Source organism: Arachis ipaensis, chromosome B5 (genome assembly GCF_059453495.1).
Source record: "Arachis ipaensis isolate K30076 ecotype BB chromosome B5, ASM5945349v1, whole genome shotgun sequence".
In the NCBI taxonomy this organism is placed as follows: Eukaryota; Viridiplantae; Streptophyta; class Magnoliopsida; order Fabales; family Fabaceae; genus Arachis; species Arachis ipaensis.
The window spans coordinates 155384659-155397769 of NC_142440.1; the positions used below are offsets into that span (position 1 = coordinate 155384659).

The 13111-nt window shown below is 27.3% G+C and overlaps 1 protein-coding gene across 1 annotated transcript; it reads right to left on the reverse strand.

The window, feature by feature from the left end:
* Positions 1-2846: 2846 nt before the first annotated feature.
* Positions 2847-6849, reverse strand: LOC107642192 (putative xyloglucan endotransglucosylase/hydrolase protein 32). Its single transcript, XM_016345494.3, has 4 exons — positions 6516-6849; positions 5635-5735; positions 5289-5506; positions 2847-3425 (listed from the first exon to the last, which is right to left on the reverse strand). Exons 1-4 carry the CDS (start codon positions 6739-6741, stop codon positions 3059-3061), a joined length of 912 nt encoding a protein of 303 aa, XP_016200980.1. The 5' UTR covers positions 6742-6849; the 3' UTR covers positions 2847-3058.
* Positions 6850-13111: the final 6262 nt, after the last annotated feature.

Consider the following 13111-nt stretch of genomic DNA (forward strand, 5'->3'; position numbering starts at 1 on the left):
CCTGTCAGGATGAACACAAAATATACTAATTCAGTGTCTCTGGACACATTGTCTCTGTCCATGTCTCCTCTGCCAAACATAATTTTATGTCTCAGTGTCCCTGTCTCAGTATCCTGTCTCTGTAAACAAACACAACCTATTTGTTTTTGAGAACATTCCATATATCATTTTCACTTTATTGATAATAATTCATCAAAAGCTCCCCACTAACAACCCTATTTATATGATCATTCATGCATTATGGGGCCTCTACATTATTTCCTAAATTATTTTTCTTCAACAAGAAGTTCATATATGTTAAATTGGAGGAACCATCACGTTTCATCAATTTATAGTATGCAACTTTAATAATTGTGTTGTTAGTTACATATTCTTATTGTCTTTGTACATTATTATTAATTATCACCCATGTGAATAATATATATTATATCAGTTTGGTTTACCAAAAGTTGAAACCTTATTTTTCAAGAGAGTAATGTTATATCACTGGCCAATGAATTGTTGTATACACAAAACGAAATTTAAATTTCTGACACTTGCTTAAGCGGACGAATGAGCTGATTATTTGACCAACCCAAATCGATTATTACTATCTAATATATATCTATCTAGTTTAGCTCTTTCATAGCACGTTCCTCTAATAACTTTACATTCATTACACTACAACATTTTCTCATATCTAATATAAACACAAAGAAAAAAGAACTAAATTTTCCCTTATTATACTAAAGAGTTACACTTATTACAATTGTTATGAACCAAAATGTTAATTAAAATTTTAAATAAACCAACAATAAAAATGGTTGCATGTGTTACACTTGGATACACGTTCTATTTAATTTCGCACTTGAAGGTTCCTTGGAGTAAATGAAATGAAAGAAACCAATTGAAAAGTTTCAGAACTACTGACAGTGTTTAAATTCTCTTATAGTTATTGCCATGGCATTTAGTTTCATATATTCCAAAATAAAGTAAGGTGAAAACTGAAAACTGAAAACTGAAAAGGAAAAATATTTAATTTTCAAGAAAAAAAAAATAGAAAGATGAACAAGAATACAAGATTCATGTGAATCAAACTCTCATCCATAGTTAAAAAAAAAAAAAAATAGAAAGTGGTCACATTCAACTTACACGGTACCGGATTCGATGGTCCCAGAATATTTAGATCATTAAATTGTCTCATAATAAAACATGTTTTTAAAGTTTTTTTAATAACTGCTACATAGTTCTTTAACTAATTTTAATTACAAATTAACTCCATATATTTTTTTTAATTATAAAAACTATTTTTTAACCCCATATTATTTTATGTTTATTAACAATAAAAAACAAAAGCAATAACGAATTAGATCTTCCATTAATCGTAATAAAGCTTTTGGCCATTCCAATTGATTAAAAGTTTATATTTGATCCGTGACGTTCGTGATCAACAATAAAATCGTGTTTCCTTCAAAACCAATCGATTGGATTATAGTTTATCACAAAACAATCGATTGGAAATTGCAAGGCAGCATGGTTTTCGCATAAATCAATCGATTAGTTATATGACCCAATCAATTGAACGATGAATAAAAAGTGAATTTTTGTAATTCAATCGATTGTTTATAATCTCTCTAAAATCCAGAAAGCTTCTCACGTTTTAGAAAATAGAAGTGTGAATACGCATGATTTTCTTGTTTAATAGATAGGCATTTCAAATTTCAATCGATTGGAATATATTAACAATCGATTGAATTCAGAAAAAAATAATTTACAACGCTTTCGATTGAATTGGAATTTACATACACAACTAATCTATTGAATTTGGCAAATTCATATTATTTTGGTGAATTCAATCGATTGAGTAACAAAACCAATCGATTGTTTTGGTGAGACCTCAGGTTGTTTTCAAGCATTCAATTGATTGGAGAGTATAAACAATCGATTGAATTACAAAAATCCACTTTTTATTCATCGTTCAATCGATTGGGTCATATAACCAATCGATTGATTTATGCAAAAACCATGCTGTTGCAATTTTCAATCGATTGTTTTGTGATAAACTGTAATTAAATCGATTGAGTTATAATTCAATCGATTGTTTTGAAATTCCAATCGATTGGTTTTCAAGGAAACACGATTTTATTGTTGATCACGAACGTCACGGATATTACGATCAATGGAAGATCTAATTCGTTATTGTTTTTATTTTTGATTGTTCATAAACATAATAGATGATTGATAAAATAATAATTTATAAAATTAAAAATAGTTTTTATAATTAAAAAAAATATATATCGAATTAATTTGTAATTAAAATTAGTTAAAAGATTATATAACAACTGTTAAAAAAATTTTAAAAATATATTTTATTATGAAATCATTTAATAGTCCAAATGTTCTGGTACCTCGAATCCTGTGGTATGTAAGTTGGCATAGGATTCGAAACTTACACGGTCAACAATAATATAATGAAGTAACTATGCATATATATGCATAATTACATACCTAAATTAAAAAAATGTAAAATAAAATAAAAGAAGGAAAAATATCATTACATAATTAAAGTAACAATATGACATAACAAAATGAGGACTGTGCTTATAATATTCGCACTCATAACTCAACTGTGCCACCATTATTCAGCTGACATAATAATTATTGACCCTCTGCTTCTCATTCTCTTTTCATTATTTTCCTTTTTTTTGTTTACCTTCTAAAAACAATAATAAAAAAAAAGTCCACACTTTTCATCAATGTTGCTTTCAAGCTAGGGGACCCCAACTCAAGTCATCACCACAAAATATAAAAAGCTTTCTTAAAAATATATAAGAAAAATTTTAACTAAAATTTCAGTCCTCACAAAATTAAAAATTATAATTTAGTTCCTCCGGGACCAATTTCATTTACTTTTTTAAAAATATTTGAACCAAAACGACATTAAAAAAAATTAAAATTCTATAGGGACTAAAATCATAATAAATCACTCATTTTACACCAAAAAACGGTTTTCTTAGGGCCTTAAATTATTAATAAAATGATTCACTTTATAATAATAAAATTTATATATAATTATAATTTAACCCCAACATTCAGGTGTTAATCTATGGTCCCTTTTGGGGTCTTGGCAATAGTTATAAACCATATGGTGTCTTTGGACCCACCTCATGGCCCAATATTGTTGCCTGGTCAAGCCACCGGACCTATATGGTGAGGCTGAGACTGGGTGGCACCACCGTGATGCATAGGCGGAGCAACCACTAGCCTTGAAATTTGTGTACCTTGCAACAAAAGGTTGGTACCTATAATCAGCTTTGTACTTGCCATCTTCAGTTGCCCATGATGATGCATCCCATATTGAACCATAAACCCACATTGGTCTTAGTGGAAATGTGTAAGCACTCTTTCTAGGGTACCTTCTTATTGGCACATCATCCACCAGGAATCTGATACATTATTATTGTTTAATTAATATAATAATAATAATGATGTTAGTTTAAAAAAAATGTGTAATTACTCTATTAGTCTTTATAATTTTATCGAATTTTCAATTAGACTCCTATACTTTTTTTTAAGTGAATCCCTATACTATATCAGATTGTGTAACTAAATCTCTGTCGTGACAAAAACGTTGGAATTAACAGAATATTATATTTAATTATACAGAATATTTAGTCAAGTGTTAGCATATTCGTTTTGTTTAACGAAATATTCCATTAATTCTAACGTTTTTGTCACGGCAGAGACTTAATTACAAAATTTAATACAGTATAAGGACTTAATCGAAAAGAAAAAAAATATAAAATCCTAATTGAAAGTTCAATAAAATTATAGAGACCGACAGAATAATTAAACTTTAAAAAATAATGTATATATAAACTTGTTAAATGGGAATTACTTATAATAAGGATTAATTAGTAGCACATGGCTAGCTACTAAAGTTAATTTTATAATAACTTTAATGAATGGTTTTAAAATAAACAAGTAGATTAATAAATTAATGAGAAAAAATCAGCATACAATTAGCAAAATTTATTTTAATTTTAGTCGATAAATTACTACATATACAGAAAGAAAGGAGATTTAAATTTATCACACTTATTTAAATCCAAGATAGTTCGTCAAATTGTTTTAACATGATTAAATATGTCAAATGCCTCTTTAGCTTTTTTTCCCTAAATTTCAGAGCAAATGAAATTATTTCTCTTTCATCTTTTAAAATATCATTAAAATTGTGTCTACACTGTGGTGCTTAATATTGTTGCTAATAAGGACCAATGATGTGAATGACACATACATATATATAGGATCCGAAACTAATTTTTTTATAAAATATACTTTTTTTATTATATAATATTTTTTCACATATTTTTTAAATTCCATTTAAAAATGTATGATAAAAATTACACTTTATAAAAGAAAAAAAAAATTGTGAACAACCATTCCACGTGGAATCCAACCTTAATTATTATAGATACACTATATTATTGATTGGTTTATTCTTTCTATGCTTTCTCTTACATATGCTTCAGCCTTCAGCAGAAAATGAAATGTGGCTATCATGTTTCTACTATATTCTCTATTGAAATAGGTCTCAAAAGTCAAAACAGTAATCTTGTTTTGACACTTGAAATGCTATACCTCTCATTACCACTGTGATTCTATTATTAACTAATAATGCATTATTTTTTTGGTTAATGAGCAATGGTTTTTAAAATACATTTTAATTGAGAGAAAATGATGTGACATTCTTATTCAAACTTAAATAAATAATAAGTTGCAATTATTGAGTTGAAATATAACATACATTATTATTTCCATCTCACAGATTATTGTGACTATATTTTTCTTATTATTTTTTTTGTTGTCTCGGTATCGTCTAATTCAACAGAAGAATAATTAATTCATCGTGAATTTAAATTTTATTTAAGGATTTGTTGTTGACTAATAAGTTATTGCATGCAAAAAGCAGAATTCAAATATTCGACACTTATTTAAAATGATGAGTGAGTTGAATACTCGACCAATCTAAATTAATTAAAATTTATTTATTTTTAGTAGTCTAGAGTTTGAGCTCTATGACAAGGGAAACAAATATACTAGAGATATAGTTACTATTTTAAATTAAATGAAATTAGCGAAATTCTTAAAAATATAATTTAAACAACAATAATAAAGGCAATATATTTTAGTATGAAATATTTGAAGGGTAGGACAAAACAAAAGAACTTTAATTTTGCTTAGAAAAATCTATTGTTTTTATATAATTTTAAAAAAGAAAAAGAGTCACAAGAGGAACAGTGACTTACATGATTTCTTTAGGAGACCAAAGAATAGCATAGTGATGAAAATCTTTGGTAGGATCAAACCACAAATGGAACTTCATCTCTCTTCCTATAATCGTTCCATCCCCACTTCCTCTTATGTAAACATTTGTTTGTAAAGTATAAGGTTTTCCAAATGTGGTCCCAAGAAACTCTATGTCCACTTCATCATGGAACCCAGGGTGTGCTTCATTGTTAGAAAGCTGCAATATAATTAATTATTTAATTAATTAAGCTAGCTAAACATGATTAATAATGTACAAAGCTAATTCAAATTGTTCATTTTGTAACTCAAATTAATTAATTTGATCATATGATGAAAATATTATACATAGAAAGCTGTTATAACTCCTGCAGTGTAGCCAGGGTGGAGCTTAATTGAAGCACCAAAGTAACCTGATCTAAATGGACGAACTGATTTGAATCCACTCCCTGTTAACCATAAAAAAGAGATACATTTCAATGATACATAGTAAATAGATTATTGACACATTTAATTAACCAAGAAAATAATTTTCTTTGTTGAGAATACTTGTACATTTACAATTTAAATAGCAGGTGTAATTATTCTGTTAGTCTTTATCATTTTTCTAAATTTGTAATTTAGAATTTTATACTTTTTTTTTAATTAGGTACATTATTTTTAATTTTATAATTAGGTCCTTGCTAGTGTAAAAAAAATTATAATTAACAAAATATTTATCCGCAAATTAAAGCATCTACAGTTAAAAACCTAATTATATCTTAAACCACATATTTTTTGAGAGAAATATTTTATTAATTTAATATTTTTATATGATAAAAATTTAGTTATAAAATTAAAAATAGTGTAGAGACTCAATTAAAAAATATATAAAGACTTAATTAAAAATTTGATAAAATTATAGAAACTAACAGAATAACTAAATCTTAATAGTTCATTTAATACTGTTTCAAAAATATCTTTATTTATTCTATTTTATTTTTTCTGTAACTTATATATATATATATATATATATATATATATATATATATATAAACAATGCATTAAATGTGGTTGAAAAAAACATGTAAGTACATTATTTCTTATAAATATATATAAAAAATAATTTTATAGGCATTTTGAAAAGAAAAATTAAATAAGTATGTGATAATGTGTTGAGTAATGCTATATAGTAGATAGATAATGCATTTAGCAAATTAAAATTAAAATGAGGGACAAATTAAACTAACCTGAGGTTCTATCAAGCCAAATTGTTAATGCATTATTGTTGTCAAGTGCTTGGTGTTGAGGACCCCAAAGGTTTCTAAATCCTTTGTAAAAGTTCATAGACCTGAATTTGTGACTTGGCCAGTATCCTGGTGAAGGAGGCCAATATCCACTGCTTGAATAACAAGGTTCCATAAACAGTGATGAAGAAATAGCAAAGAGAAATAATAGTAGAGCCTTCATCATCATATGAATGAATGAATTTGATGAAAGAAAAGAATGATGTATGCTGTTGATTCTGGTAAGTGTCTATAAATGCAGGTTTGTGTGAGTGTGAGAGTGAAAGAGAAAGACAGAGACTTATCAAGATCATGAACAAAAGAGTATGGTAGTAGTACATTATTTTTATATAATAATAAAATGAATATGAGAATAATTAATGGGCCCCCTTCTAAAGAGAAAAAAAAATTGTGGTGAATTTGAGGAGGGATTAAAATACTAGCTAATTAATCATATTAATCATTAATTGATGAATGGTGCATAGTCCAAATATTGTAGAATGTTTTATTAATATCAAAAAAATAAATACTAAACAATTAATATTTTTTATCATTATTAATCAATATTTTAAGCTAATAATTTATTTTTAATATTTAAAATTTAGAGTTTAAAATTTAAAATTTAGTATCGACAAAAAAAATATAAAATTTATGGTGAAAACTCATGTGCAGTCGATTTCACGTGAAGTTGATAGTTGAGAGTTGTTAGGTAAAAATTTAGTCAAATCAGTCAAATCATCTAACGGCTCTCGAATATCAACTTCACATGAAGTCGACTGGACCTGAGTTTCTACCAAAATTTATTGAGATTAAAATTTGGTTTAACTTGGTTTGAAAATTTGGAGAAGATGATATCACACAGAAGGAGGTAGATGAGGGTGTCTTAAATGCTCCCCAAAAAGTAAAAAACTGTGTCTGTGAAATATGAATTGTGTCTCTGATCTTTGCAAATAGTTGCTGGAATAACCCCCCATTTTTTTTACAATATATAAAAGTCTTTTCACCATCTATCTACCTCTTCATTTTGTCTGTTTTCTAGTCACTGTGAAAAGAAACGTGGGGATCAGATTTTGATGTAGTAAGTAGTAACGGAATAATTCTGCATAGTGGTACCCTTTTACTAATTTAATTTTGTAGATTCTGATTATATTATAGTGATAATCGAGATTGGATTTTGGATGTTATAGTCATTTTTTAACCCCTTTTCGAGGCTAATTTTTTTTGGTATGGAAAAAATATTGGTGTTTTTGTTGAAAATGGGAGTATTTGGTGTAATTACAGATGGGTGAATTTTTTAGGTGGGAAGCCAACACGTGGGGGGCGTGGTGGACACGTGGCAGCATTCTGGCCAACACGTGGGGGCGTGTTGGACACGTGGCAGCTTCTTAGCCAACACGTGGGGGGCGTGTTGAATGATTTCCATACTACTATAATACACTTCAAATATCAATATTCAACCAAAACATCATCTCTCTTTCCATATTAAAAATAATTTCTGCCTTTTCGATCTAACTTGGTAAATAGAATAATAATTTAGTATTTTTTTTGTTACACTAATTAGTCTGAAATAATGACGTTTTCGTTTTGAAGTCCAATGAAGGTTAAAATGATAATATTTTAGTTTTGGTGGACATGTAAAATGATTTTTATATCTTTATTTTAGTTTTTATTGAACGTGTATGAAGAAGGTAAAAGTTGAACTCGCAACTTTCTTTATATAATAACTTGTTATAAGTGAATAATTACTGAACTAATTAGTTAATTTAGTAATTTAAAACATTAATTTTTTATTTTTTATTTTATTAATATGTATAAAATTTGTAATGATTGAATTTTATATTTATTTTAAAAAGAATAATATTTTTACGGATAAAATAAAGTAGAATAAAATTTAGAATTTTAATGTGTGAGTAGAATTAGGATAGAGAAATTTTTAACTCACTAATAAAATAGAGTAAAGTTTTAATGTGAAAAATCCCGAATGAATGGAGTAAGTGGGCCAAGAACTAAAACTAATAATGGTCCCAATTTTTTATTTGAGGGTCTACCCCTATGATCCATTGCCGCGTTGAATAAATCCTTGTTTGCATGATTCATAATCTTAATATGGTTCTTGAATCACACTCTGATGTTACAAAATTTTTAATCTCTCACTCTGATCAAAAATAAAAAAAAAAGAACTCCATCAACATAAAGGGGAAATTCCAGAGTTTTCTAAAGTTATATATATATATACACGACACTCTTTTGTTTGAGATCAATGTGCGGAGACAAAGTTTGTAACATAATAAGTGCTGATACGTCTTGTACTATTAATGCGATACCATTTTCTCTTACTTTCGGCTATTCTATTATAATAAAACAATCTCCTTAGATAACCAATAGAGATTTAATCAACAATAAATCAATAAATATTTTTAAATTATATTTCATATTAAAAATAATTAATAATTATTTAAATTTTATTTTAAAAAATATAAAATTATTAATGATTAATTGTAATTATTTAAAATTAACTAATTAAAAATAGTTTAGCTTTACTTTTCCGTTCAATAATCATATTTAGTGTACTATGCCAGTGCTAACGTTCTTTCTCTTAGGGTGTAGTTACATGGCTCAAGATTCGGTGGTTCTAGAACTTTTGGATTACTTAATGGTCCCATTAGAAAGTATGTTTTTAGAGTTTTTTTAATAATTGCTACATAGTTCTTGAACTAATTTTAATTACAAATTAATCCCATATATTTTATTTAATTATAGAAACTGTTTTTTATTTTATAAATTATTATTTTATCAATTATCTATTATATTTATTAACAATCAAATACAAAAACAGCAACCAATTATATCCTCCATTGATCCTAATAAAGCTTTTGGTCATTCCAATCGATTAAAATATTAAATTTGATCTCGTGACGTTCGTCCATGGCTTCCAAATCGTGTTTCCTTGAAATTCAATCGATTGGATTACAGTGTATCACAAAACAATCGATTGAAAGTTGTAAGGTAGAATGGTTTTCGCTTAAACCAATCGATTGTTTATACTTTCCAATCGAATGAATGCCTCAAAACAATCGATTGTTTTTGTTACTCAATCGATTGAATTCACGAAAACAACATAGATTTGCCAAATACAATCGATTGGAAAGTGACGACATTGAAGTTTTAGCCAAATTCAATCGATTGGTAATGTAATCCAATCGATTGGAAGGTGATGAAGTTGAATTTTTTGCCAACTTCAATCGATTGGTAATGCTACCCAATCGATTGAAATGTGTCCTGCGCCTATTTCAATCTTGTTATCTTTTTAGAAATTATCTTCTTATTCATCAATCTTATCTTTAAAATTCTATCTTCAATTTTTGCTGTTTTATTTTGATGTAGATAAACTAATCTTATCTTTTCCTTAATGTTAACATTATAAATTGGTGAATAATGCATCACTAATTATTCAATCCCACCATTGAAATCGTGTATCATTTTCTTTGATTATAAAAAATTTAATTGTTTTTCTTTGGAACATCCATCTACTCAATATCCAATTTTTTTTTTATTTTTTTATCCGTCTATTTAATATCCACTATTTCTTCATCGTTAATCACCGTTGCAGCAATCAGCAAAGGTCCAATCAAGTTTTTCATTGTAGTGTTCAAAAAATAAACCATCGTTTTGATTACAAAATCGAGGTCAGTGAATAGTATCTCTAATTTTGCAGTTATTCGTTTCGATACTTTATTCGTGAAATTGATTGCGTAAGAAAAAAAATATTTTTTTATCTTTTATTAATTCATAGAAATTGAGAAATACTAAAAAGTAAATAGATGTTATTATTTTTATTATTAATTAATTAGCTAACAATCAGGACGAACCTAGAGGCGGCGAGTAGTGGTCTGGACACCCCAAAATTTTAAGAAACTATACTTATCTATAACAATTTATATTAGGAATACAGAGGGTTGGGTGTCGATTATTTTTTTTCTATTTTACCCCTATTTTACCCCATGACAGAATGATGTAACTGCTCGTTAAGATATTCTTATTGGATGTAAATTATTGTTACAAATATTTTTATTAAGATATGTTTTAAAGGAATAAAAGTAGAATAGTTCAATAAGGATTAATTTTTAAAAAAAATAAATTTACACTAATAATTTTTCTCTTCAAATTACTAACGTACTTTTCTAATATACTCTAAGTACCTACACAATATATAATATCAAATTTAAGTTCCAATATTGTTATTAATGAGAGAGGTTTATTAATTTTTAAACAAATTTACATACAATAAGTTTTGTATCAATATATCATGATTCATTTTAAAAATAATATTTATTCATCTAAGTTATAGAGTGTCTTGAAAAATCATATTTAAATAATTTTTTTATTTTTTAACTATTTTATATTTCTAGATTAAAAACTTTGTATTTTTTTTTGTTCAAGCTTTATTTTTATATTTTATTTTAATTATCTTATTCAAAACTATTAATATGAATTTTTATTTTGTAGGATAAATAAAAAGATGAGTTTTTTTAATAAATTAAATTATTGAAAAACTTACTTATTATAAAAGAAATTAAGTATATTTTTTTATTATAAGAATACATATAATTCACTTTTGAATGTAATCACAATAAATATAAATTTATTTAATTTTTTAAAATTTACATTAATTATTAAAATTGAGGATAGCCAAGAAATTTAATTATTAAAATTTTGACTGCTATCCTCAGATATTTGACTCATTGCTCTGCCAGTCCAAAAAGACAAACCGATCATTGCTCCGAAAGACGATTCGCCGAACATCACAACCACAAGCATTACTCCAGTTAGCCAAGAAACCAAACAAGAGGCGAAAACCGAGGAGACAGATGCAGCCGTTCCACCGGAATCCGAGACAGTGCCGAGCTTGGAGCAGCTGAAGATTTGAAGCTAATTGGAAAAAGGTCTTAGAGAGAGTCAATGGGAGATTTGATCTAGTTCTCATATGGCAATGCAATGAGTAGTGTAATATCATCATCATGACTTCCTTTTGACCTTTGTTGACCCCATTTTGTTCTGTTAAAATTTACATTAATTATTAAAATTGAGGATGGCATTACCAATCGATTGAAGTTGGCAAAAAATTCAACTTCATCACCTTCCAATCGATTAGATTACATTACCAATCGATTGAATTTGGCTAAAACTTCAATGTCGTCACTTTCCAATCGATTGTATTTGGCAAAACCATATTGTTTTCGTGAATTCAATCGATTGAGTAACAAAAACAATCGATTGTTTTGAGGCATTCATTCGATTGGAAAGTATAAACAATCGATTGGTTTAAGCGAAAACCATTCTACCTTACAACTTTCAATCCATTGTTTTGTGATACACTGTAATCCAATCGATTGAGTTATCATTCAATCGATTGTTTTAATAAACCAATTGATTGAATTTCAAGGAAACACGATTTGGAAGCCATGGACGAACGTCACGAGATGAAATTTAATATTTTAATCGATTGGAATGGCCAAAAGCTTTATTAGGATCAACGGAGGATATAATTAGTTGTTGTTTTTGTATTTGATTGTTAATAAATATAATAGATAATTGATAAAATAATAATTTATAAAATAAAAAACAGTTTTTATAATTAAATAAAATATATGGGGTTAATTTGTAATTAAAATTAGTTCAAGAACTATGTAGCAATTGTTAAAAAACTCTAAAAACATGTTTTCTAATGGGACCATTAAGTGGTCCAAAGGTTCTGGGACCACCGAATCCTGAGCCTTGTAACCATGTAACTAGGCTCAGGATTCGGTGGTCCGGGAACCTTTGGACCACTTAGTGGTCCAAGTAGAAAACATGTTTTTGGAGTTTTTTATCAATTGCTACGTAGTCCTTGAACTAATTTTAATTACAAACTAACCCCATATGTTTTATTTAATTATAAAAATAGTTTTTTATTTTATAAATTATTATTTTATCAATTATCTATTATATTTATTAACAATCAAATACAACAATAACAACCAATTATATCCTCCATTCATCCTAATAATTCCAATTGATTAAATAATTAACTTTGATCTCGTTACGTTCGTCCATGGCTTCCAAATCGTGTTTCCTTGAAATTCAATCGATTGGTTTACACTATATCACAAAACAATCGATTGAAAGTTGTAAGGTAGAATGGTAAAAAGCTTATACCAATCGATTGTTTATACTTTCCAATCGAATGAATGCCTCAAAACAATCGATTGTTGTTGTTACTCAATCGATTGAATTCACGAAAACAACATGGATTTGCCAAATACAATCGATTGGAAAGTGATGACATTGAAGTTTTAGCCAAATTCAATCGATTGGTAATGTAATCCAATCGATTGGAAGGTGATGAAGTTGAATGTTTTGCCAATTTCAATCGATTGGTAATGGTACCCAATCGATTAAAATGTGATCTGCGGCTATTTCAATCTTGTTATCTTTTTAGAAATTATCTTATTATTCATCTATCTTATCTTTAAAATTCTATCTTCAATTTTTTCTGTTTTATTTTTATGTAGATAAACTAA

Excerpts from the sequence above, each read along its gene's own strand:
- LOC107642192 (XM_016345494.3), bottom strand. The coding sequence starts at position 6,741 with ATGATGATGAAGGCTCTACTATTATTTCTCTTTGCTATTTCTTCATCA. Across the intron at positions 5,736-6,515 it reads TTGGCTTGATAGAACCTCAG|GGAGTGGATTCAAATCAGTT; the intron begins GTTAGTTTAATT and ends TATGGTTAACAG. Across the intron at positions 3,426-5,288 it reads TGGTCTCCTAAAGAAATCAT|ATTCCTGGTGGATGATGTGC; the intron begins GTAAGTCACTGT and ends ATAATGTATCAG.